General features: G+C 31.4%; 1 protein-coding gene across 1 annotated transcript; it reads left to right on the top strand.

The window, feature by feature from the left end:
• The first annotated feature begins 1,111 nt into the window (after positions 1-1,111).
• LOC129222276 (acidic leucine-rich nuclear phosphoprotein 32 family member A-like) lies at positions 1,112-25,915 on the top strand. Its single transcript, XM_054856758.1, has 8 exons — positions 1,112-1,264; positions 10,490-10,633; positions 10,720-10,839; positions 11,691-11,838; positions 15,878-15,925; positions 16,676-16,758; positions 23,700-23,781; positions 25,537-25,915. Exons 1-8 carry the CDS (start codon positions 1,217-1,219, stop codon positions 25,572-25,574), a joined length of 711 nt encoding a protein of 236 aa, XP_054712733.1. The 5' UTR covers positions 1,112-1,216; the 3' UTR covers positions 25,575-25,915.
• The last annotated feature ends 538 nt before the right edge of the window (positions 25,916-26,453 follow it).

Here is a 26,453-nt window from a genome sequence, read left to right as displayed (position 1 = left end):
AAAGTAGAAAATTAAAATTTTAGGTTAAGAAGAAAAAATCTTTTCAAGTATTAAAAAAAATATCGATCAGGTAATTTATATTCATATTTTTTTCTTTTTCTTCTTTTCAATAAAAGATTTAAGAAATACTACCAGTATACACTGTTTTAGATTATGTTTTAAATGTTTTTACCTGGGGAAAGTATTATCTCTCATAATGCAGTAGTTTTTGAAAAATATTTATTAGAATGTTTCGATCAACAGTATTTCCTGTTGAAGTAAAAATATATTAAAATGTAAAACATGTTTCAGATGATAAAATCTTGTTTTCGTTCTGTAAAATATTAAGCATGTCATTTTTTCGTTGTGTGTGTGGGGGGAGGGGACATTGCCAGACAATGTAAGACGGGCGGCAAATTGGGTGCCTGCCCCGGGGGGCAGAAACCCACGCTATGCCGCTGTGGTCAAGCATCATTTCATTAGAGATGGACCATGTAAGTAAATCATATTTTATTTTAACGTTATATGTTAACTTTTTTTTTTAATGTATAAAAGATTTAATTGCTCTTTCGAGCATACGAAGTCTTGCGGTTCAGTACAAAAATGAAGATTTTCCAGGAGGGGGAGCGCGAACGCGTCTCGAAAAAAGAAGAATCGCTGGCCATCTTAAAATTGTGTTTTCATTGGAAAATTCAGGAAAGTGAAACTTTTGTTTTCTCCAAAGTTTTCTGTTGTCAACTCTCGATTAACTCAAAGTCCCAAAGGGACCGGCTAAAACCTTCTAGTTATTGGTAGTTCGAGGTATGGGAAGTTTCCACAGCAATATCAAGAGTCTGGGACCCAAAAAGCTTAGAGATAAAGGAATATTTAAGTTATAAGCTTCGAGTTATCGAGTATATTTATTTTTAAGTTTAAAGTTTTGGGGCGTTTCAGCCTGTTACAATGGCAACAGCTCTTGCTGTGTTGGAGCCTTTTGATCATGTTTCATTAGGAAGGTCTTTTCAAATAAAGTTTTTTGAATTATTAACGCATAAATTTTGCATTATTGGAGTTTTTGAAGTTATGGAGATCAAAGTGTTTTTTTTTTCTTCTTTTATTTCGGAATAAATATTTATACCTGTAACCGTGTCGCTCCAAATTTCAACTTGCGGAGAACGAAGCTGTTCTGAGGTTTTATTTTTTCCTATTTCTATAAAATCTTTTCTTGTGTTAGTCTAAACTTTGACAGTAAAAAAATATGGAAAAACGAATCGAGTTAGAAATTAGGCGAAAGAATCCATCCCAGGTTTGTGTACTTCTGTATGACACTTCAGTAACAATGATTGCGCTGTTTGCATTACTTTATATTTTGCTTTCTTTTAAGCTGCTTCAAGTCTTAAATTTATTATTTTTTGATTTCTCGCCACTGACTTAGGTTTATTTGTTGTGCAGTCATCTGATTCTGTATTTTCTTTACTGTAACGTAATGGGAATTAGCACTGCGGATACAGTAATGGCAGGTAGAAAAAGAATCCGAACTTTGGCGCCATTTTGTCATATTTTGAAATATTACTGCGCATGTACATGGTATCTCTTTATCGTCTAGGCAAATTTTCCCTTGTAGCTTACATCATGTTTTTTCTTCAATTTCAGTCGCAAATGTCAATATCTAAATTTTTAAAAATATTTATTCTCTCTTTTACAAAACGGGAATCATGATCTTTTATTCGTTACGCGGGTCTTAACAATTTTATTTATAGTTCGACCTTCATTGATTCGATTTAAAAAAAGAACGAAATCTATGATTTTTGTTAGTTCATCATTTGAAATATTTTTATTTTTCTCATACTTGTGAATGCTTTCGTTAAAATTTAGATAGGTATATGTTTAGAAGAACTGCTAATGCTACCTATCATGAAAAATTTCACGTGTAGCTTTCATTTTAAACGAAGGAGTTAAATGCCTGCACAATATTCAACTTTAAAAATAAGTTTTACTCGAAAAAACAACCAGACATGATTTTTGAAACTTTTTTTTAAAAATTCTTACAATATAAATTATTTATTCAAACAGCTGGTTTCTGACGTTACTAAGTTTTTTATTTATGTATTTGGGTCAAACTTGTATCTCTTTTTCTTACAGAAATGAACTCTCTAAAGCTCATTTCAACTTGTTCATTCATGGTGCGTAAATTCTTATCCGCACTTCAACATGTCATGGGCTGCCAAAAAAATTCATATTGATTGTCCTGGTATTATTTGATGATTTTATTTGTTTACTAGTGGCACCCACACGGCTTCGCCCGTAATAGAAAAATTAAAGGTCTTTTGGTTCGCTTGTATATTTACAAATAATGTATGGTGAATTTTCTCGCCAATTGGCTTGTACCGACGTTACAGTTCCACGTTATGATAATTTCGTATCTCGCCAATTGGCTTGTGCCCATGTTACGGTTCCACGTTATGATAATTTCGTAATTTACTCATCCGTCTCATGATAATTTTGTTCTTAAAATTGGAACAGAAAAAGAACCACATCGAATTTTCGAAAAATCGCTTCGAGGTGCACACCCCCATGCTACAAACTAACTTTGTGCCAAATTTCATGAAAATCGGTCCGAACGGTTTAGGCGCTATGCGCGTCACAGACATCCTACAGACATCCTCCGGACAGAGAGACTTTCTGCTTTATTATTAGTAAAGATGAAGAGGCTCCAGCTTGTGCTCAGTACACTCACTAACCCCCCAAGATTGCCATATAGGCGCCTTCACCTAAATGCGCAAATACATTAGGTACTTGTTTATATGTCCCGTTTCTATTCAATAAAATGGCCTGTTCACCAAATTAGAACTTGACCCTTTTTGTCAAATCACTACCACCAGCAGCAATAGACTGTGGTAGAAGTAATGAAAATTCTTGTGACTAAAGATTAAATGACAAGAATTAGGTAAATAAATGTAAATCCATTTTTTTTTATCAAAATTAATTTTCATATAGAAGTTATTTTTCAATAGAATAGTTCTAAACTGGAAATTTGCATAAAATATTAATTCAAGTCTCATGAAGATAACAGAACAGCTCAAAGATAGCATTGGTGAATCTACATCCAGGTGCATCTGGTCAGCCAGACTTCTTTCCGAAAACCTTGCATCAGCTGCATATAAATTTGACATTGTATTTTCTGACCAGGGTTCGAAAATATTCGATATTTTGATACGTACAGTAGAAGCTCAATTTTGGGTTGTCCGTTTTATGTAAGCTTGTCAGATTTCTGAAATGTAAATATTTAGAATTTATTTTAGTTAGAAAAAATACGTTGAATGAGGAATAAAAAATAGAATAATATATTTATATCTTAATATGTAAAAATCTTCTGTGCGGACGTTTCACTATAAGGCTTTTAAATGGCTGGATCGATTTTGATAAAAAAATTTGTGTGTAATTAAGGGTTGGCAAGCACGGTTTCGAAGCACGATAGATCGAATGAGAAACGTTTTTGGTAATTAATTTGAACATTGGGTGGTTATATTTCCCAAATGATTAATATTTATTTTAACCTATTGTTGAGCAAAAATTGAAATAAATTTGTAATGAAATTTCCTACTGTGATATATGTCAATTGAGAATAGATGAAACATAGAAAGATAGAGTGAAGCCTTCATTTCTTGAAAGCAACGATTTTAGGTCCTGTGATATATTTTAAGAGTAAAGTACTGGAAGGTTCACGCAAAACGTGTGTTCTGTCGTCGTAGTTGTACCATGTGACCGGATCGGTGCTTTAGGTTTTCCTAACCAAATGATCAGAAAGTACTGTCCGTACCCAATAACATTTGTTTCTTTGCTCAAATCCATCCGAGTTTTGGCACCAAAGCAGGGGTCGAAGTGGTCCTATATATCCTATATTTCCTATATTTTCAAAAAAAGTATGAAAATCGTCTTATATTTCCTATATTTTTGGGAAATGTCCTATATTTCCTATATTCCAGTTTTTTTATCCAATTTACTTCTTTAAAACAACAGTAAATAAACTATCCGACTTCGGATTTTTCGTCGAAAGTGCGTGTGCAAACGAATTTAAAGTTAAAAAATGCAACTCACAAAATCCTGCAACAGGCATCTTCTCTCATTATCTACAGCAATATGACGTCATTGTAGTGGGTGGAATTTCGAGAACGAATTCTGAAATTGGTTTTAGAATTTTGCGTTTGGCAACAGCAGTTTGTTTTGTTTTCCAGCGTGTTTTTATTTCGGTTTTTGTTTTCGCGGGTATATTTTTGTGTTCAGTGCATTTTCTGATCGGAATGTTCTAATAGTCTTTTTGCAATCTTTTCTTTTTGTGGAATTTAATTGAACAAAATATCTGTATATTTGTGCTACAAAGCATTGGTTATTTTCTGTTAGTTCTCAACGCAAAGACGGTTTTTGTTTATTTATATAAGCTATGTGACACTTCTATCCCTGCAAAAATTGCGAGTTGCTGTGTTAATTATCACTAAATTTCACTTTGTTCTTTTTTTTTGTCTGCAAATTACACTTTTTTCAAAAGCTATTCTTTCAACTACAGGAAAGTCATTTCAGGTGTAAGTTATAATTTTGTTTGAGGGTTTTTTTTAAAACAAAATCATTGATAAGAATAAATAAATAATATGTATGTATTATTTCTTTTTTCATAGCGGAACTATTCATATAATGTGTCCTATATTTGTCCTATATTTTTTGTGGAAAATGTCCTATATGTGACAAGTCGATCACTTCTACCCCGCACCAAAGTCAAGAATACTTTAAGGATTATTAAACTAATCAGTACATTATTAAAGGAAAAGATGATGGAATTCGGGCATTTCTCAAAAGGTGGGAGCAAACACAGACCTCAACTTTGAAGCTTCAACACCAAATAACTTTCATTTTAATAAACTCAAAAAATTTTGAGTTAAATTATGATACTGTATAGAGACAAGAATTGACATAAATTGTGGAAAAAATGCTCTTCAAATACCCTTAAAAAAATATTTTCTTTGCTAAATGGCACAATTTTGAACATACCAAAACGTTAAATGAGCAAATGTACCATTAAAAAAATGTTTTATATTATTTCCATAAGTTTCAAAAAAAAAAAAAAATAAGGCCATGAATCTCAAACTTAATATATATATATTTTTTTTGATAATATTTTCCACAAATTAAAAAATTAATGTTGTAAACAATTTTAGAAAAAATGGAAGTTTGATGTATGTCCAAGAATTACGATCTTGACAATGCTGTTATTTGAGAACTAAATATATGATTTATGTTTTAAAGGTATTTTTCGATCCTCAAAATCAATTGTTAATTATTTTAAAGTGTCTTTATATATTTTTATGCAGTATCTTTGAAGCAAAATCATTTTTCTTAAACATACATGTGAGATGTCCAAATTGCGTTACGATCTAGACGTCGATAATTCTGTCCATTTATTCATTATTATAAATGATGATCTTCTGTCTTGTAACCTTAATAGAGAAGGCTAATATGATGTCAATTCCTTCAATCCGTTGACATTTTGCACAATTAATACCTTATGCATTGAACATTAATAACAGTAGAAACACAAGTTATGATCGTAACGGAACACATTTAAGTAAAAACGGAACAAAAATCGCTAAGCAAATTCCGATTAGCGACAACTCACAGCGTACAATAAGTGAAGGGTTACCAGTGAAGAATACCGGTTTTCACCAACAGCGTCAGTTTTGGGGACTTCATCACCTGCGCTGGCAAAATGGTTGGGATTTTTGTTTTTGGATTTTGCGAAACCATAACAAAATTTTATTATTTAAAGTCATTCAAGTACTTTAAATCCTTTATTTTTCATTGCAGAATATAAAAATAGATAAAATTTTCATTGGAAAAGTTCAAAAACTGTGAAACTTACATTATAATGATGTCCAAAATCTGTTACCTACAGACCGATCATTAAATTTGCTATTTATTAATTTTAATACCTGCTGTCTTTTAATGTTCGTATATGATGTTCTAGGTGTACATACTATGCAATAAAAACAAAATTGATGTCAAATTTCGAAATTTTAAAAATTGCTCAGAATTAACTCTTTTGTTCTCACCTTTTGAGAACAGCTCATTTAATGATGAAACAAATTTTATTTTCGTTCAGATAAATTACAACAGGGTAGTTCTGTACACAAAAGATCTTTCTTTGCTGGAAAGAACATAATAGGCAAGAAATGGAAGTTTTAAAAGTTTTCGTTCAAAAGATCGGACCCCTAATCGGTGGGAGATAGCTTCGTTCACTGATGGGCTGGATTATAGTAACGTGGTGGCTTGGCAACTTTGGCTATAAACAATAGAGTTGCGTGATCATTTGTTTAAATTTTAAAACTACTGTTAATGTTATTTATTGTATTGTTTATTTCGTGAAATATTTCAAACTTCAAAGAATTGTTTTTCGTTTTTAAACAGTGTTTAGCCATTTTAGTTAAAGAATGAGTATATTTTACATCGGGAGGGATGAGTGATTTTTGGCTTATTCACAGAACTGGTTTTACCTTTATCATTTTTTTAAAAGATATCCTTTCGATTGTTTTATTCTTTTTCATATGAGGGATGTTGCAGCGGGATTTCCCGTTTGTTCTAGATGGGTAGTTAGTTTTTTGCACTTAATACCTGAGGATGCTTTTTATCCTTTGAGTATGGCTGAAGGAACAAACCATCAAGTACGGGAGAAAAAATAGTTAATAAAACAACTGTTCAGTGGGCATTAGATAAATCAAGTTGTAATAAATATACGTATTCTGACACCAAGCAGCTGAAAACATTTTCTTTTTACTTATTTTTTTCAACAAAATGATTGAAACACTTGATAGTTTAGTAAAAGGTAAGAAATAACAATGTCCGAACAAACAAATTAGGTAATTGAAATTTTTAAACTTTTCAATTTTGAACAGAACAACGTCTGTCGGGTCCTCTAGTTATTTTTCATTTTATATGACTTTTTTTTTTAGTCTTTTGTTGTTTTTAATTTTGTTGTAAAGATCCTCACAAGCTAATCCGGTATTAATTTTGCAAATATGATTTTTAAGTCAAAGCAATTATCCCTAAATAAGCCTTATGGAAAATTATTTTTAGACCTTTTTTAGCATTTATATTCAAATTTATCTTTTCTGGGACGAGGAGTTAACTGGCTGGGACACCAAGATTTTGTTTGGGGGGAAAACCGGGACTATCCTGGTCAAACCAGGACGTCTGGCAAGCCTAGTTTTAAGTTATCTTGCTTCCAACGCCATTTTCTGCTGGTCCCTCCCTGAACAGGGGTCTGGACAGAGCAAATTTGGGTCCGTTAACGGAACCTTCACAAAATTCTGATAAACAAAAACCGGATCTTTCACAAATTGTTTCTTGAAAGAGCAAATCTCAAAATAATACAGCATATTTTCTGTATAAAAACGATAATGTTTGGAACCTTATTTAAAGTTAAATTAGAGGAATCAACTTATACAAAATCAGCTAATTTTGCTAAAGAAAAAAAAATCGGCACTCTTGTAATGCTCCTGCAAGCCATAAATAATTACTACGGCCAAATAAATTTAATGCCTGTTGGTTTCTTTGAGAGAAATTAACAGTTGAAAGTCAGCTTGGTTTTTAATTTTGCTTGTTTGTTTTATGCAGCGGTGTTGTTGTAAACTTCTTTGAAAAAACGTCAACACATTCTCTGAATAGGCGTAGTAAGCACTTTTCTCCCCAATCATGATTTAATAATCAATAATATAAATACAGCGAAATAACGTAGAACTGCAAATATAGTATGGGCGGGGAGGGGGGGGGGTGATCGTTTTGGATAGGGTTACCAAATTCAAACTTAAAGCCACTTAGCGTATGGTGAAGAAAGTTATATGGGTTTTTCGATGCTAAAAAGTATAATTAACTTTAACTATTATTTACCGGGTTTTTTTTTTCTATAGATGCATACATTTTGAAAAACGCAATCTTTTTACATCCGATATGAGAATCATATTTTATTCTTTTTTCAAGTTAACTTTGCTTTATTAGGATGCAAATAAATGAAAAGTCTCTTTATTTTTTTAAGGAAGCTTATTTCAAGTTTTTAAAGCGGAACTCCATTTTCTTTTATGAGTCTATAATTAAAATGCTGAATCAATGGTTCATTTTTTATTTTTATTGATTTATTTTTTGCTTCAGCTGTGTCCAGATATTAATGATATGTTTATCATAGGACTCTAAAATGCAATTCTAAAATAAGTTTATCAAAAATATTTATTTTACAAGCCGTTTTTATACCTTTGATGGCTTCACTTTGAGGATTGCAATCTCTTTGCATCCACTATGGGAGTCTGATTTTTCGAATTTTCGATGTTTAGTACGCTTAGTTAAGAGGTAAACAAATAAAATATTTTTTTTTTCACGAAATTTATAAGTTTTAAACGAAACTCTGTGCTTTTAATCTGTCTTGGGTTAAAAAGTTAAATGCTGAACCCCTGCCTGAATTTTTTTTTTCTTAGTTATTTTAAATACTATACAAATAACATTTTTAGTATAATTTTAGCATGATGTAGAATGGTAGATAAAATATTGATACTTGAGGGGTGCCCATCTCCCAGTGAGCGATGCCCCCCCCCCCCTCCTTCCCCAAATACTAGAAAAACACTCAAGCATGATATTCTCAACAGAAAAAAGAGGGAAAACACTCAACTTTAAGTGTCAATGATGCAGTTTCCACCATCTCAGGAGTCTAAACTTTCGTTTTTACAAGAAAAAAAATTTTTTTTTTGCAAGATTTTGATTTTTTCACAAATTATTTGATTTTTCACAAAAAAACGGACCTTGTGAAAAATCCTGGACAGACCCCTGCTGAAAAATGATAAGAGGAGGTGGTGCATTCAAAAAACTTAATGAGCCATTCAATTTTTTTACAATAGATTTTACTAAAAATTTTCTCAATGCCACAGATTTTTTTTGAAAATGTTGAACTGATAAACTTTTTTGAATTAATTTTTTAACGGAACTTTGTTAAGTGAACCAAAGTGCCCTACAAGTAGGGTGTGTTGATCTGCCGTGTGTTGTACGTAATAAAACTTGATTACTCAAAAATAAAGTTATTGATTCAAACAAGAAGGTTCCCAAATATGTAGCTGAAGAGGTACAAAATATATTAGCAATAAGCTTTCTCATTTGTAGTTTTAAAGCAAAGAAAATGCACAAATATTTCACAATTTGACAGGACTGCAAAAAAGGCGGCCTTAAAAAAAAAAAAAAAAAAAAAAAAAAAAAGCGGCCTTTTTGGGGAAAAAGGCTTTTATAAATCATGTGCTATAGTCTTGATAATAATGATCTCTGTACATTTTAACAAGCTAATAAATCAATTTAAGTAATAAAACAATACATTAGCTGAAAGTAAAATGATAAAAGGGATATGTGCACAAAAACTGCAAATCATTTTTGACAAAACCCTTTCGCTTTTGTTGGATGATCTTCCAACTAAGTTGATGTTTTTAAGACTGAAAACAGCTTCCTTGTAACCCGAAAACACTTCTATTCAATAATTTGCCACTTTTTATGCCTTATTAATGATTTTTTAATCAGTCTTGATGTGTATTCATTAAACAGAACTAAATACTGCATTCTTTAACATCATATTTTAGATTTCTGCTGCTGTGGATTAGTGAATATATATGAAAACAAAAACTAAATGACACAATAAGTGGTTTACACCTATATAAATCATCTTTTTTCCCCCAGGTTAAAACCAGACATACCTGTTTCAAGTACTTCCTTCTTCCCAAAAACAAGTACTTGCAACCTCCCCCCCCCCTAAAAAAATTAATTAAAAAAATACCAGTTCCTGCTTCTATACTACCTGAAGTAAAAAAAAAAATATTGCAGTGTTCAGTTGGCTCAGTTATGTACCTATTAGCAAATGTAGATCGATATCATTCCTGCAGAATTTAAATTCATTCACCAATATGGTCTTGCTAGTCTTTATGTATTCTTACATAGGAAACTATTTTTTTTTAAATGTTTTTCACTTTTCTTCAAAAAATAAGCAGTTTTGGTGATTAAAAGAAAAGGTATAGGTGCATTGTTATTTAAAGTATGAATCAAATGACTGATATGACAGCAGCAGTGTCATGTGATATTTTGAATTCAAATGTATTTATAATCATTGAAATTCCATTGAACTAGACTAATTTCTTAATATAAAGCAAGTTTTTGTTTTTTACTGAATGACACTATTTAACAACTTCCAAATTTTTATTCTTGTGACATGGAATTTGAATTAATACAGTAGTAATTGGATTAAGATACAAAGATAATTTCCATTTTGATTAAATTACAAGAAAAATTCCCCAAGAAATGTTTCTTAAAAAGCCGGCTTTTTCAAATAAAAGCCAGCTTTTTTTAATCGGTTTGAACCAAAAAAAGCAGACCGGCCTTTTTTGGCCCGTCTAAAATCGAACAGCCCTGCAATTTGACTATGAAATGTCATGTAATTGTAAAACCTTGTTATAACTTCTTTTAGATCAAAGAATTGGTTCTTGATAACTGTCGCAGTACTTCAGTGGAAGGACTAACAGAAGATTTTGTCAACTTAGAATGTCTCAGTCTGATCAATGTTGGTCTTACAAATCTTAAAGGTTTTCCTAAACTTCCAAACTTGAAAAAAGTAAGTTTCGTTTTTTCATCTATTTTTCATGTTTTTCAAAAAGAATTTCTTCAATTTTAATCATTTTTAAATTGCGTTATTTTTAGCTGGAACTAAGTGACAACAGAATATCAGCTGGTTTGGATAATCTAAATGGCTGTCCCAAATTAACACATTTAAGCCTTGGTGGGAATAAAATATCTACTATTGATATTTTAGAACCTTTGGTAAGTTAGTAATAATTTTTAAAAACTAATATTTATTAGTTTTCAACAACTTTACCAGAAATTAAATAGATGAATGCTGCAAATGCAAGGGAAAGAAAAATAAATTGTTCAATTCATTTAATAAAATAGTTGTATCGTATGAATAAATTCGATTTTATTTGCATCTTGCTTTTTCAGCAAAGCAGTGATGTGCCAATAGCATTGGTCACCGATGCTGCTCCAAATTTCGTTAAATATGCTTATCTACTTTATATAAAACAAATTTGCTGCTGAAAGTGAACATTTGCTCTAAATTTGGCAATTCCTTCAGCATATTAGTTAGTTTTAACATTTAGGGCATGTAATTTATGCATTTCAAAATCAAATTGCATCCACTCCTACAAAACTCTTTTCATTTTACTATGTGATTATGTGCCTTTGACATCATTGATTTTGTATTTACCTTTTTTTTTTTGTCGCGCCCATTGAAAAATTACAGTTAAGTTGCATCCAAATTGATTCAAGCCAATACCACTTATAAAAGTTAACTATTTTTTACCAGTCTGAATCTTGTGTTAAACATTAAAAAAATTAATTAGGTCTGTAATTTTTATGAGCTACATTAAGTATGGTAATAGAAGGTAAAAATAGGGTTCTCAAATTCAGGCATTTTTTCTTTCTATATTTTATGCTTTTCGTAAAATTTTGGCAATTACGTCAGTTTTCTGTTTCATTAAATATCAGTCCCTGAGAAAATCTAAAAGAATAACTTATATCCATCAGTTTAGCTGTATGTATGTAGTTCTCGACGTTGTTAGTGTTCAACTTGTGCAATCACAATGTTAATATTTCTCCCTGATCTAAAATTTCAGAAAGAGTTTAAGGATTTAAAGTTCCTTGAGTTGTATAACTGTGAAGTTACTTCTATGGAAGATTATCGAGAAAAAGTGTTTGCTTTAATCCCCAGTTTGAAATATCTAGATGGTACAGACCAAGATAATGAAGAATATGATGATGAAGGTAAGCAAATTTTATGTGATGTTCTTCCTAGAAACATTCCAAGTGATGTCACAGTGCATATGAACTACTGTAATTTGATTCTTCCCCTTCCAATAAGTCTTTCTTTTCCCCCTTTAATTTGACACTAATTGAGCATTTTTTAATATCAGTCATCAGAAAAAATACCGGAGTGGAAAATCTGCTGCAATTGCACCAAAGGTGATCTGATTTTTAAATGCTACTACATTCTATCCCAAAACGGAAATTTGCTAATTTTGCTCCAGTCTGCACTGCAAATAAAAAACTAGTATGTTGTGGCCATTACGAAACTTTCTTCTATATTTTTCCTTTTTCTGATCCCTCCCCATGCTTGACGAGGAAGCAATATTCCCAACAAAAACAAAATGACACAAGCAAAAACTTGACGACCATCCCAATGTCTGAATTATTGCAAAAGCAAAGCAAAGAGCGAAAATTGAAAGTTATTTTAAAAGCCTTGCTTGAATTAATTACAAATATTTTATTTGTTAACAAACATAAGATGGCAACAGTTAAAAATTTTAAATCATTGAGATAATATTTCCTATCATTTCCATACAATTAAAATCACGAGAAATACGCAGACGACAATCTATTACGATTTATCTTTCTTATTGTTGCATTAATAAAAATATTTTTATTTGCAAAAAAAAAAAAAAATCAACACCTTGGAGCGATCGGCGTCAAAATTGAACCAAAGCCTGTTTACATATGGATTCACATATATTCCAAATTTCAACCAGAACGTAGCATTACTTCTTGAGATAGGGCACTCAAAATGGAAAAAAAGAACGGTGATTGCGCTACCCCCCCTTTTTAGCTGTTGACACAAAAATAAAATCAGTTCTTATACCCACTAAGGGCTACTTGCCGATAAATTTTTCTTTCATTCCGTTCATTATTTCTTGAGATACAGCAGTCACAATTGACGACAAAAAACGTTCTACAGCTCAACCCCCGTTTGAGTTATTGACACCAAAATTGAATCAGCACCTGTTCCTGTTAATACCAACATATGGACCAAATTTTGTTTGATTCCGCCAGTAACTTCCTGAGGAATAGCAAGCACGCGTAACTCGAAAAACGTCCCATTGCTCCACCCGCCTTGGAGGAATTCGCGCCAAAAACTAATGGGCACAAGTTCACATAGGGGCACATACGTGTACTAAATTTCGTTCGATTTCATGCGGTAGTTTTTGTTGTAGAGCGGCCACAAAAAACTGGTCACACACAGACGTGACACACATACATACACACACACACACAGACAGACAGACATTTTCCAAAAATGGTCGAAATGGACTCAGCACACCTCAAAACGTTCGAATCCGTCAAAATTCGAAAATTTGCACGAATCCAATACTTTCTTCTATATATTAGATATAGAAGAAAGTAATTACAAGTTTTGTTTTGTGAGCTCATCGGGGTTCGTACGCTCCTTCATTTTGGTTTTAACTCCTTCAAAACTACTTTTTTTTTAAGAGTTCAAGACAACATAATCTTCCTCTATAATAGAAACTTAAAATACTTCGATTGACAACTAACTTCGTCACAAAGGCGATTTTAATGTGGTAATTTCATGCATTTATATATTTTTTTTATTTACAAATTGATCATAGTTGATTCATAAAAGTTGAAGGTGAGAATTTTATTAGAAGACTAAGGCATTTCATAAGTGAAGTAAAACATGCTTAAATGGTGCTTGGCTATTTTTTCAAGTTTTATGATTGTTTTTTCCGCCACCACACTCTCAGCAGCAAAAGTCAAGTTTTTTTAATTATTATTTAAATATTTAAAACTACATAAGTAAATGTGCTACATTAAGTGATTGCATTAAAAAAAAAATGTTTAGTTAATTGCATTTTAATATTATAAAAAGGGTCATCCACAAGTGATGTCATGCTTTGAGGAGGAGACGGGCTCATGAAATTGTGACAAGGGGAAGAGAGGGTGACAAAAAGTGACATCACACGGTTATTGTAACAATGTGTTTGTAAAAAATATGATGTGACAAGAGAAGTTTAGGGTGAAGTGTGACACTTTGTGATAAGGGTTGCAGATGGTCAAATATATTGAAAAGTGTGACATTCAATGACACTCCATTAGTAATCCTTCAAAATCTCATTTTACTCCTTCAAAACTCCTTCATTTTATTTCTGAAATTGAGTACGAACCCTCTCATCAAAAGTGCTCATATGATGCCAAAGACTTCTGCATTCTGCTCCAGAAAACACTGAATTGTGCAGCTTGCTGCCATAAATTAACTGGAAAGTTTCATTTTTAAAACTCTGCCAAAAGGGATTTTCAATCCAAAAAGAATTTCTTCTGAGCAATGATGTCAAAATTGTGAGCTCATCCATACTTTTTCATTACAATTCTCATTTCATTATAATCCAGAGTTTCTCTCCCGACTAAAGTGAAAGACTACTTTTTTAACCAGTAGCAGTTAACTTGTAGCAGTATATGTGTGTATGAATAAATTGTTATTTTGGAACAATAATAGTTCTTCCCATAATATTTGATTGAAAAGTTCCTATTTTTGGTAAAAGTATCTGCGTTTGTCTGGAAAAACATAATTTTCTATTATATTATTGACAAAGGCAAAGGTGGAAAATCTGTGCCAATTTTCAAATTCTGATACAATCTGATACAAAATAGCCAAATCGCGACTTTTGTGCCAGATGTGCGATTTTGTTTTCCAAAAACATTCACTACAAGAAAAATATAGCTGTTGTATGCATTTTTGTCATTGAAAGCTAAAAGGAAACATGAAAGTAAAAGAGGGGGTAAAGAATTGCTTGCATTCTCCGAAAATTGCGTGCTGTGCTTTAAATTTTCAATCCTTTTGCATCTAGTAAAATTTTGAACAATTTTGAAAAGTGGAAGTTATTTTCACCTGTGTTACTCTTAATTGGCTTATTTTGTTTCTTATTTTATATTTATTTCATGTTTTGAATAAAATTAAGATGTAAAGGAATGTTGGGAAAAGTGAAATACCGGGTCAAAGTGGAATGGGAAAATATTTGCACCACCTATCTGGTATTATTTTAATTAAGAAGTAACCAATGTAGTCTTCTCCAGTCAAGAAGAAATAATCTGAAAATCAAAGGATATGAAACCATTTTCTAAAATTGATACTCATATTGTAATATTTTGTTGTAAGTCATAAATTAGTTTTGCCATTATTAAATGATAAATTTCTTGTTATTAACATTTTAAATATTAATTTAGACCTACTAATGTTCAGTACAGTATTTATTTGCTTAATATCATACTTATTTATATTTTTAATGCTTTGTACAGTTAGTCAAGTACATGTGGGGCAAAGTGAAGTACTTTGTTTTCATTTACTTATATAATCCTTTATGAAATCACTTACGTATTCATTCATTATTTCCTTTACAATCCTTTATTTAATAATTCCCTTTTTTATTCATTCTATGTTTATTTTTTTTAATTAATTCACAATTTTATTCCTTCATTTACTTTTTCTTATATATTAGCTGATGAATTAATTTGTTTATTGTTTCATTTCTTTTTCATTAAATCATTACTTTTTTATTTTACTCATTTATTTGATCAATAATATCTTTAATAATCACAGGGTTTGAAATATAGGGTTCAATTTCTAGGGTTAATGTCCCCTTTAATTCAGATTTCAGGGGAGATTTTTTTTTAATTTGGGGGAGAATTTTTTATAAGTACTGAAAATTTGTTTAGAATTTTTTAATAGTTCATTTTTGTTTTATATCTCTATTTATTCATTTTTAAATTATAATTTTTAGTGTAATATCTCCATTTTTAAATAATTAATCGGTAATTTTACAACTAAGTAACACATACACTTAATTGTTTTTTTTAATAGACCATTTTCTGGATCTAATTATCCTAATGGGGTTCAGTTCCCAGTGATTTATAATATTTCTACTGCACAAAGACTTTTTCTGACAATCAAAACGTTAAAGTAAAAAATTGCCTATACCTATTTTGTCTAAAAACTATATTAAAATTTTATTTTCAGAAGAAAATGGTGCTCTAGAAGATGGTGACAGTGACTTAAATGATGAAGGTAAATATTTTCTACTTTGTATTTGGCATACGATTAATTGGCCTGCTGCATGAATAAGCAACACGGTTCATACGCTCGCTGTGGGAAAACCTGGAATTGTTAGGGGAAATGACACAGTTAAAAATGTCGTGGAAATTTCCAGTTTTGCCCCCCAAAATTTGTAAATGTAATTTTACCTTTTTTTTAAGCAATCACGATTGCTTGTTCTCATTTGACCGTTTTTGAGGTTCGTGCCTTTTTCAGCTTGGACTAGAAGCCTCTGCAGCCCCACCGTCCTCTGCAGGCGGCGCGGCTGCTCAGGTCCTGAGCTATCCGCTTCTCCTGGTCGGAAGCGTCCATGTCCTACACGCACGCTCTCGCACACATACACAGGTCTACACACACACAGCTATGCACACTTAACCGCCCAGGAGGGAAGGCAGGCTTGGGGAGGGGGGCGGAGCTGTTTCTAGAAACAACTCCAATAAGTAGGGTCCTGTCTCAGTTCGTGATTGCGAAAAACATAATTTAAATTCAAAATTTCAGAATTCAAATTAATTTTTTTTTTTTGAGGGTGTGCACTTATGCCTCTTGCATCCTCCTTCCCACGCGCAAGCGGAATTTGCGCTATATACGCCACTAGTCTGCATGATAGTTATGATTATAAAATCAGGAAAGTTTTTATAACTTAATTGGGGAATTACAATTTTTTTCCCTTGGATTTTGTTATACTACTTTGTAATAGCTTTTATTTTTTAATCTTTTGTTCAGATGAGGATGATGATGAAGATTTAAGTGATGAAGATGAGGAAGAAGATGAAGTAGGCCTTTCTTATCTTCAAAATTCTATTGATGTAAGTTTCATGGTTAAAAATTCTTTATAATGGTCAATTTTTATTACTGGTACATAATTACTGTATCATCACACAGGCAATAAACATCGCCACTGGGCACTTATTATGTCCAGTTTTCAGGCAGCCTGCCCTATTTAATTTATGGACAGCGATCAAGTTAGTCACATAAATGAGAAAAAAAGTAGCTAGTAAATATTTTAGGAATATGATATTAGATAACTAAAGTTAATATATAGGCTATTATATTAGTTGTTGAGTCTTATATTCATGTACTGTATGAAACGGATTACGAATCAAGTCCTGTAAAGAATCACAGAAATAACATCACAGTATCGTATGCACAAATATAAAATTTTATGTAAAATTAACATATAAAAAACTTTTTTAAAACCATATGCTAACTTGTTATATTAGTACTGTTTTATTGATTCTTGTCATATGTAATGTTTATATGTATTTTAGGATTAATGTTTTACTTTAAAATTTTATTAAATTTTATCGAGTCAGTTGAGTTTTATCTTTTTCTCATTTTTGTTTTGTTAGCTACTTTTACAAAATTAGAAATTTCGGAAAAAAAAAAGTTAGTCATTAGTTAGTGCACATCGATTAAACAAATATTCCTGTTATGTCCAATAAGCGAATAGTGTTGACATGTGAAAAACATGTAATTTTTTTATATTGCAAATTTTGCAGTTCAAAATAACTATAAAAATGTCAAATTTTCAAAATAAATAACGGGTAAGATATATATTGTAATCAGTGAACCCTGCCTAGAGTGGATGCAGATAATGCCACATCCACTGATCTATATCAAGAAATAGACTTTTACAAATTATTTCCCTCCCAATTTCCATTATTCTAACTATTGGAGCTGAAAATTGCTACTAAATTGTGTTTGCAAGAATTTTTCAGCTTGTATGAAGGCACACCTCATTTGGTGTTAATTTATACAGGGTCCACCCTACAAGTGGACCAATAGCTAATTCCTAAACCGTTAGAAATAGTCATACAGTTCCATTTTTAAAAAATCTTTTAAGTTGCGCAAGGACTCGAAATTCGTGAAATTTTTGTCTAAAAATCAAATTTTGAAAAAGTTGCAAAATTAAATTTTTATACAGTCCCCCAGTCCTAGCAATGATATTGAAAACATTCCGGACACACTAACATTTACAACTTGAAAAAAATCACTCCTCTACGACCAAAATTGAGAGTTGTGAAGTTTTAAAAAATCACTATTTTTGAAAATATTATGACGTCAGCGAGTGAGCTCTTACGGACACGTATGCGAATTGACAAAGTGTGTTAGTAGGTTTAAATTTATTTTAGGACTTGTTATCGGGGTGAGCGGGGCAATATAACGGCTGAAAAGATTTAGGGCAATTCCATGTCAGATCAATCACTTTTTGACCTCACCATCTCCGATTTTAACGAAAATTGGTGTGAGGGACACATGTCAAGATAAGTTATCCTGCTAATTTTTAGAATTCTACTTTAAAAATTTTACGAAAAACAAGGCTGTTAGAAAACTGGAAAAGTACGAAAAAGAACGAAAAGTTTGTGACACTCAAATGCTGTAACTTCTCTCCTAATTATAGTAAAATAAAAATTCAAAAACCATTGTAAAGCTAAAGAATAGAGCTTTTTATTGATATGAAAAATGACTTTCTTACAACAGGTTTAAGTTTCAAGGTCATTCATCTTGACTTTTGACCTTGAATATCTCAAAACATGCCCTCTTATAATTTCTTTTTTAAAAAAAATATTTTATAGCTCTAACTTTATTCTTCCACTACACCAAAACTTAGACTGGGATCGCAAGGGCAAGGTAATGAAAAAAAATCAAGAATGTTCACATGTTTTACATTGTGGAATTCCATATGTCAGGTCAGTCACCTTCTTGACCTCCTCATGATTTCCCATTTTAATGACATTTTGTGTGAAGAGCACATACAACAAGATAAGTAAACTTGCCAATTTTCAGAATTCTACTCTGTCTGTTAAAAACTTTAAAAGTGCAAAATAAACAGAAACAGGGTGGCGACGGATAAGAGAAAAGTCAGGAAACATTATTAATCGGGAAATTTTGAAAAAATAAATTCAGGAAAAATTTATTAAATGAAAAAAAATTTTTTTTGCTTTGCAAAATTATATACTTTTTTTAATGTACATTTTCCGCCAATTATTTGTTTGAAAAAACATAAAATTAATGAGGTGCGATTATGCACTGCCACATATTTGTGTATCTTTTTTCCTCAAGGTCATAGAATTGAATCTTAATTACAGGATGAACTTTCTAAGATTGCTTCTGTATCTGTAAAGTTGGTTGTTTTACGTAGCTTAAATTTTTCTTCCACGCGTTCCATATTACGTAAAATGAGGAAGCTGTCAGCTTCTTTGCCTTCACTCATTGTCTTGAAGTAATTAGTGTACTGTAATCACAATTTCTAGAAAAAATCTGTTTTTTAAATCAATACTGATAAAAGCTTAAGTTATTACTTGGCATTTTTAATTTAATTGCTAAAATTGATTGTTAAATGACAATCAACTTCACCTTTTGCATCGTATTATTTGTTGTCGCCTCAGATTATACGAAGACGGATTTTCAGACTTTAAAATTCTTTTATTTTAAAACGAAGTTATATACATATACATTTTGAAATTAATAATTGTTTTTTGCATTTCAATGTTTGTTACAAAAGAAATATGAAATTTTTGGACAAATAATGAAATCATTTGAAATTGAGTTTTGTACATAAGTAAATATTTTTACTATTTTCAATAGTTAAAATGCTGTATTCATTCATTAAAACCCAAGTTCTTGATTAGAGAATAGCTCAATATGACTGGTTGTCAAAAGGTTTCAATTTGTTTTACATAAATATGGTCTTATTTACATAAGTAAAACTACGTTGGGGGATAATGTTGTACCTTGAGACATCTGTACCATGGGACACTGCCAATTTCTAAGAATCTATTTTAAGCAGCCACGTTTTTGTAATCTCTAATAGTAACTTTCACCACTAAATGGTGCCATAGTAAAAATTAACATCAAATGAGTAAAATTGTCGATTTTGTGAGAAGAAGAAAATTTCATGACTCCAAAGTAAATATTTTCATTTTTATTTCATTTTTTGTAATTGTAAGTCTAATCAACTGAATTTTATCTTGTTATAAAAGGGAAGTACTTTAAATATTTTGCTTATGAGAAAATAATGATATTGCATCTGGATTAACCTTCACTTTGGTTTTTCTTGCACCACGTGGTGATTGTACCTTGGGACAGAATTTTTAATTAACAGCTTAAAAAATTTAAAACACTTCATTTTGAATATGCAGGTAGGGTAAAGAAAGAAACTAAAGATGTACCGAGTACTTGATACGCTGCCAATTTGCTGAGTACTTGATGCTGTCGGCCAAATTTTGATCAGATACTCGGCCAATACCGGGTAGTTGCAAAACATTGAATATTGTTCAAAGCAGATTTTACAATTAATAAAAAAGTGCAAGCATATAACATACTGCAATCATTTACAATTCAAATTTAAAAGATAAATTCAAATTTTGAGAATAATGAAGTTTGTTGTGCTTCAATGGAGTATATCTTATGTGCAACAATTTACCACCCAGTGAACTGTTAATTTAGCATTCTGTTTCTGAAATTCTGTTTTTAACTGCCGAAACATATTAGAGCGGTGTTTCATCCTCTCTCGGCGAATAAAATTTCTACTTAAATATCATTTACTTCACAGCAGCAACTACAAACATAGCACTGCGGTCTGAAACTTTTGTCCTGTCCAATGCTGCTGCCAAATGTCATGTCATAACTTTCTTTCGCTTTTTTCTTCCTTTTTGAATATCACATTCTTTCGCTAAAAATGGTACTTATTCTTCATATTCTAACTCTTCTGATTGATCAGAAGAAATTTTTATGTTCAGAGCATTAACATGTGATATATCAAAAAAAATTTTTTTTTTATCCAATTTGGAAACAAACTCACCTTTTTTATTTATTTATTTATTTATGTGTCATTGTACTTGGGCTGACAGTTTCGGGGTATTTGCCAAAATTTTGTTATCTTTTCTAATGTATTTCTTGAAGATTCTCTTAGTTTTCTTTAATTCAATATAGTTATGAACAGGGTTCGTACGGGTCATGGAAATTCTGGAAAGTCATGGAAAAAAATAACAGAATTTCAGACCTGGAAAAGTCATGGAAAAATGTCCTGGACAAAGAGAAAGGAACAGTAGCTAAAGGAGCATTAGAAATCTTGAGTGATTCTACAGTATAGCACATAAAAGCAATTAAAAATGAAAAATTGAACGATCCAAAAATCAAATCTGAATTTTGAAATCTCATTGCATCCACTTCTGTCGCAGCCGCTTGCCATTTTTTGCGATGTGATTTTACTGCCTGGACATCACTTATCTTGAATTTTCTGTTATTTTCAACACTTCTTACGTTTCATATTCTGTAGTAGCAAAATTTCACGTTCTTTTGCCACGCCCACTCAAAAAAAAAAAAAAAAAAAAAGCAATTCAATTGCATGCGAGTTCGATTCCATCACTCGTAAGGACTTTATTTTTAAACTTATCAGAGTTTATCTTAATTTGTTGAATGTTTTAGAAAAGAAAGATCTAAAGACAGACGATCGAATAGAGAAAAAGAGGAATTCTAATGCTCTAAAACAGAAGTGCCCAACATATGGCACCCAAAACTAATCCATGCTACCCAACCCACTGCTACGTTCAATGTTGGGAATTAAACGTGTTTTGGAATTTCTGAACCTATTAATTTATATGCATTTGAAAATATGCAAATTTGTAAACAAAACAAATATACTTTTGAGTCAGAAGGTTAATTCACTACTGAATGGTTTTTTCAAAAAAGATCTGGTTTATGAACATAAAGAACTAAACTATGTTGCTTTACTTTAAAGAACCAAAATACTCTCAAGTTACGTGGTTAATTAAACGCACTGTTGACACTAAAAGATAACTTTTGAAGCAAATTTATTGAAACTTGTGATGACTCATTCAACCTTTGTCCCATTCAATATCATTCTTCTTGTTTTTTTCTTTTATATATCAGACATAAGCATTATCATATGCGCTTCACTTCATTTTTACTTTACTTAAATTTATATGATGAAGACAAATAAGAATAGTTTAGTTTTTTAAGTGTGCACTTATATTTTTTCCATTACGAGTAAGTGCTTCAATGAGGCTGTGGCATTTATATAGACGTTTTGCTAATGCTCATTTCCAAATATTAGCAAGTTTGAGATTAAATAGTGCTATTCTCTTCGTGTAACAAGGTCATGAAAATTTTCATTGAAGTCATGAAAAAGTCTTGGAAAAGTCATGGAATTTTTTCATCCAAATTGAGTATGAACCCTGTATGAAGAAACATACCCAATGCCATACAATTTGAAGGTTGTTTACTACCTGTGAGCTTACTTATGACTGAACTAAGATGATAAGCCTCTGGTTTTGATCTAGTTGATGTATTTGCCATGCTCAATTATTTTAAAATAAAGAGACATATGAATTTCAAAAATAAGTGAAAACTGACATTCCAGTAGTGGTAAAACCAAAGCTAAAACAATTCAGATGATATTTAATGGTTACAGTTAAAAGTGTATTTGATGGTTACAGGTAGGCATATATACATAAGCAATAGCAAGTTAAAAATTTATTCGACCACGACTGTTAAAGGAATAGATTTTATGTATTTATATTTACAAAGGTATTTTCATAATGGCTATTGTTAAGTCTCTGTATAAAATAGCAATTTTATAAAGCAATTGTTTTTTTGTTAATAAAGATAATAATTGTATTTTACCTTAGTGAGGACAATGGTAGTGTGTCGTACACGTTCCATTCAGCAATGATGAAAACTTCATCTGCATTGAGCTGCCTCTAAATATTATCGAAATGGTTTCAAATTTTGTCTGATTTATTTTTTAATGCATTGGAACAAAATGGAAGGGTAGAACTTATTCACCTTCGAAATTTTGGACCACCCTAAGCCTTCACAATGCTGCCAGGTTACGTTTGCCCCACTATAGATCTGTTGATTTGTAATACAGTGCAGGACCTTTTATCCGGGAACCAAAAAACCGGGAAACCAGAAAACCGGCAACCTTTTGCCGATTTTCCCGCCATTTTTTAAAAATGCGCATTTTCGGCAATTTTTGAAAAACGAAGCATTTTTTTGAAATACCTAAAAGAGTATGAATGGTTTCTTAATAAATACCATATTACTCATCTATAATTAGGGAAAATGTTTTCAAAAACGAACTTCAGAGGGTTATGCTTAACGCAGGTCAAAATTTGCGAAATATTTTCTTGAATTAAAAAGTACACTCGTAAGTCTGAAACTTTCGTGTTTTATTCCAACTGAATGCTAAAGAAATGAATATTGTCACATTCTAAAGCAATATTTTATTGAATAGTCTCTAATTAAAGCCATTTGGAGCGTAAGTCACGTCGGAAAAGCGCGAGAAACACCGATTTTTAATATGTATAACTATTTATTATGGGAATTTAAGTTTCATAAACAAACAGCCAATAGTGCTTTTTAGCGATCCAGAAAACCGGGAAATTCAGATATCCGGGACGGCGATGGTCCCGAACTTCCCGGATAATTGGTTCTCTACTGTATAGGTCACTTGCTAGCATGTCATCCTATCGTTGAATACAAGTTACCATCAATGAAATGTAATATATTGGGGTTCTATTTACAGTAAAATCTCTTAATCACCACAGATGAGATCTTTTTCTAAATTGGCCCTCAGATTTCTCTATTACGTTTGCCTGTTTAAGTCTTCCACCCTCCCCTCCCCCTCAAATCAGTTCCGATTATCTTTTGAACTGATTGTTGTATCATACAGAATCAAGCTTATAATATATCCTGATTTTTTTCGCTCTTGCTATTACAGGAGGAATCGGAAGGTGAGGATTATAACCCTGATGGCGCTGAAGATAGCGATGTTGATATTGAAGACGATGCAGATGAAGATGGTAATGTTCTTGCTTATTTCATAGTTTTTTGCCCTCTTAGGAATCTAAAAATGAGTTTACCATAAGCGATAGGATTTGAGCGTTCGTATTACTTATTGTCGAGTGATAAAAGTTAAATGTAAGCAGTTTCAAAACATTTGATATGATCAGTAGTGCAAGTTTTTGCAATGTTCGGTAATGTTGAAATTCAGCTGTAAAACATAATGTTTGGAAAATGTTGGTGGTGTATACAATGTATTAACAATAATTTATTCACAAGATAAACACAAGTGGCTGTAAAAAGTATAACATAAGTAGCTTAATAAAATACTATTGCAAGAACCCAACAACGTAGATAAGTAAAGTTGTATACTAGCAATGACCTAGATAAGCAAGTCATAACTGTTAATTATGAATTTTTATCATTACATTATATTGGAAAACACTGGGAAATTAAGTCATTTAAAACCTATTTTTGCAAAAACTGGGTGATTGGAAAATTCTGTGTGGATTTTTGAAATCAACTTCAAAAATTGCCTTAGAAAAACTAAAAATGTTTCATTTAACAAAATCTTAGTTTACCAATGTTATTGATAGTCACAACAGCTAACTTTTAAAAGAATTAAATGTTTGATTTGGTATTTGATTTCAAAATAAAAAAAAAAAAAAAATGAAAAAAAATCTTAAAACAAGCTTAAATGTTCCTAATTCACCAGTAGTTTTACATCATTATTGTCTCAAGTTCGAAGATAATTTCATTTTGGAAAATTTACGTTTAAAGCATCCGTGTCTTTAAATTTGACTAAAAGTAGTGTTCAATACATTTGTAAATAAAGGTTAAGATTCACGATCACCACTCTCACCGTTCGTGCACCCTTGAAAAGTGCTTGAAAAATAAAAGTTCATTTTCAAGTGCTTAAAAAAGTTTCTTAGAGCTTGATTTCTTTCAAAAATCATCAGTTTGTGCTTAAAATTTCAAAAAATAATAATAATACTTCACCAATGCAATTATCTGAACATGTGTTTGATATGCAACATCACAAAAAATAACTTTCGTGTTTGGGATTTCAATTATTTTGCATCTTTTAAATATTTTGATGTTTGTTGCAAGCAACAGGTCTTAGTCCATATGTGTAAATCTAAGTCAGAGTTTCCCGAACTGTGGTCCGTGGCGAGTCCATGTCAGGGGGTCCACCATGCTATTCAGCTAAAACATTTAATATAATTTAGGTTTGCCCGAACCAGTTAATAATTAAAAACCCTAATGTGCCATACAATTACAACTCATACAAAAAATTAACACTAAAACTAGGCTAACGGTGTTTCGTTCACTAATTTCAAAAGTTCATTTTTTCTTGTAAACTTGTAGAAATTTGGTGATAAAATTTTTGTTCCTGTTTGAAATTTAAATCAAACCTTACTTCCATAACTCAAAATAATAATGTAAAAAATTAAAACCAGATAAGAGCTCTGAAAAAAAATACAAAACAATGAATAAATAAATTTAAAGGAAAAAAGCAGATAAATATACTAGAAAGAGATAGGTTTAACTGTGTCAAATCCCTTTTTGCGTGCGCGCGCCAGGGGAGGGGGTCCTCGAAGTTCAAAATTTTTCTGGGGGGGGGGGGGGTCTGCGGAGGTCTGAAGTTTGGGAACGTCTGATCTAAGTTATTGTTAAAATTTTAAATTATGGTATCCTAAGTTATAGTATGCTGTTAAAAGCATTTTGTTCATTGAATTAGAATGCAATATAGCTTCCTTTCTTTAATTTTATAGATAACCCCCGAGGGCAGAAACGAAAATTGGAAGAATAATTTAGATTTTGTGAGTCATCCACGCATCTTCATGTATAGATCATCACTTTTAAAATATGTATTTTTTTAATCACTTCACTGGAATGTCATGTTGAAGACACATAAAATGCTGTGTTCTTTGACTTGCTCTTTTTTTTTTTGTGATTCGAACTATTTTTTCCTTCTTTTGACTTCATGTTTTTTGTACTAAATATAACATGATAAAATTTTAGAATTCCCGTGTTCAATGTTGTTTCATATAATGTATGTTTGAATTTTCTTTGTCTCATTTTAAAATAAAACATAATGATGTAATCTATTTAATTGATAAATAGAAAAGATGTAAATAAAATGAAATTTTTAGCTTGAAATGTGTTCTTAAGTTCTGTTCATCCAGATGTTTCAAACATATTATTTTTCGGCTAATTGGCAGAATTACATGAATTTTAATCAGGGTGGCGACAGATCTGGGAAAAGTCAGGAAACTTTATCACTCAGGGGGAATATCAGGAAATTTTGAAAAAATAACAAACTCATTGAAAATTGATCAAATGAAAAAACAAAAATTCCCCTTGCAAAATGAAGTATTTTGATTCCCTACGAATTTTCTGCCAATTATTTGTCTTTAAAAAGTAAAATTAATGAGGTGCAATTATTCAGTGCCACATATTTGTGCATCTTTTTTCCTCAAGGTCAAACTATTCAATCTTAGGATGAGCTTCCTAAGATTGCTTCTGTGTCTGTAAAGTTGTTTATTTTACCTTGCTTGAATTTTCTTTCCAAGCTACATAAAATAAACAACCCTACAGGCAGAGAGGAAGCCGTCATTAATGACTTTGCTCGCTTGCCTTTACTCTTTTTCTTGAAATAATTGGCATACTGTTATCACGATTTCAAGAA

The sequence above is a fragment of the Uloborus diversus genome, chromosome 5 (genome assembly GCF_026930045.1).
Source record: "Uloborus diversus isolate 005 chromosome 5, Udiv.v.3.1, whole genome shotgun sequence".
Lineage (NCBI taxonomy): Eukaryota > Metazoa > Arthropoda > Arachnida > Araneae > Uloboridae > Uloborus > Uloborus diversus.
Note: the sequence above shows the minus strand (reverse complement) of the source record. Positions and strands in the feature narration are given on the sequence as shown.

Excerpts from the sequence above, each read along its gene's own strand:
- LOC129222276 (XM_054856758.1), top strand. The coding sequence starts at position 1,217 with ATGGAAAAACGAATCGAGTTAGAAATTAGGCGAAAGAATCCATCCCAG. Across the intron at positions 1,265-10,489 it reads GGCGAAAGAATCCATCCCAG|ATCAAAGAATTGGTTCTTGA; the intron begins GTTTGTGTACTT and ends AACTTCTTTTAG. Across the intron at positions 15,926-16,675 it reads CAGTGACTTAAATGATGAAG|ATGAGGATGATGATGAAGAT; the intron begins GTAAATATTTTC and ends TCTTTTGTTCAG.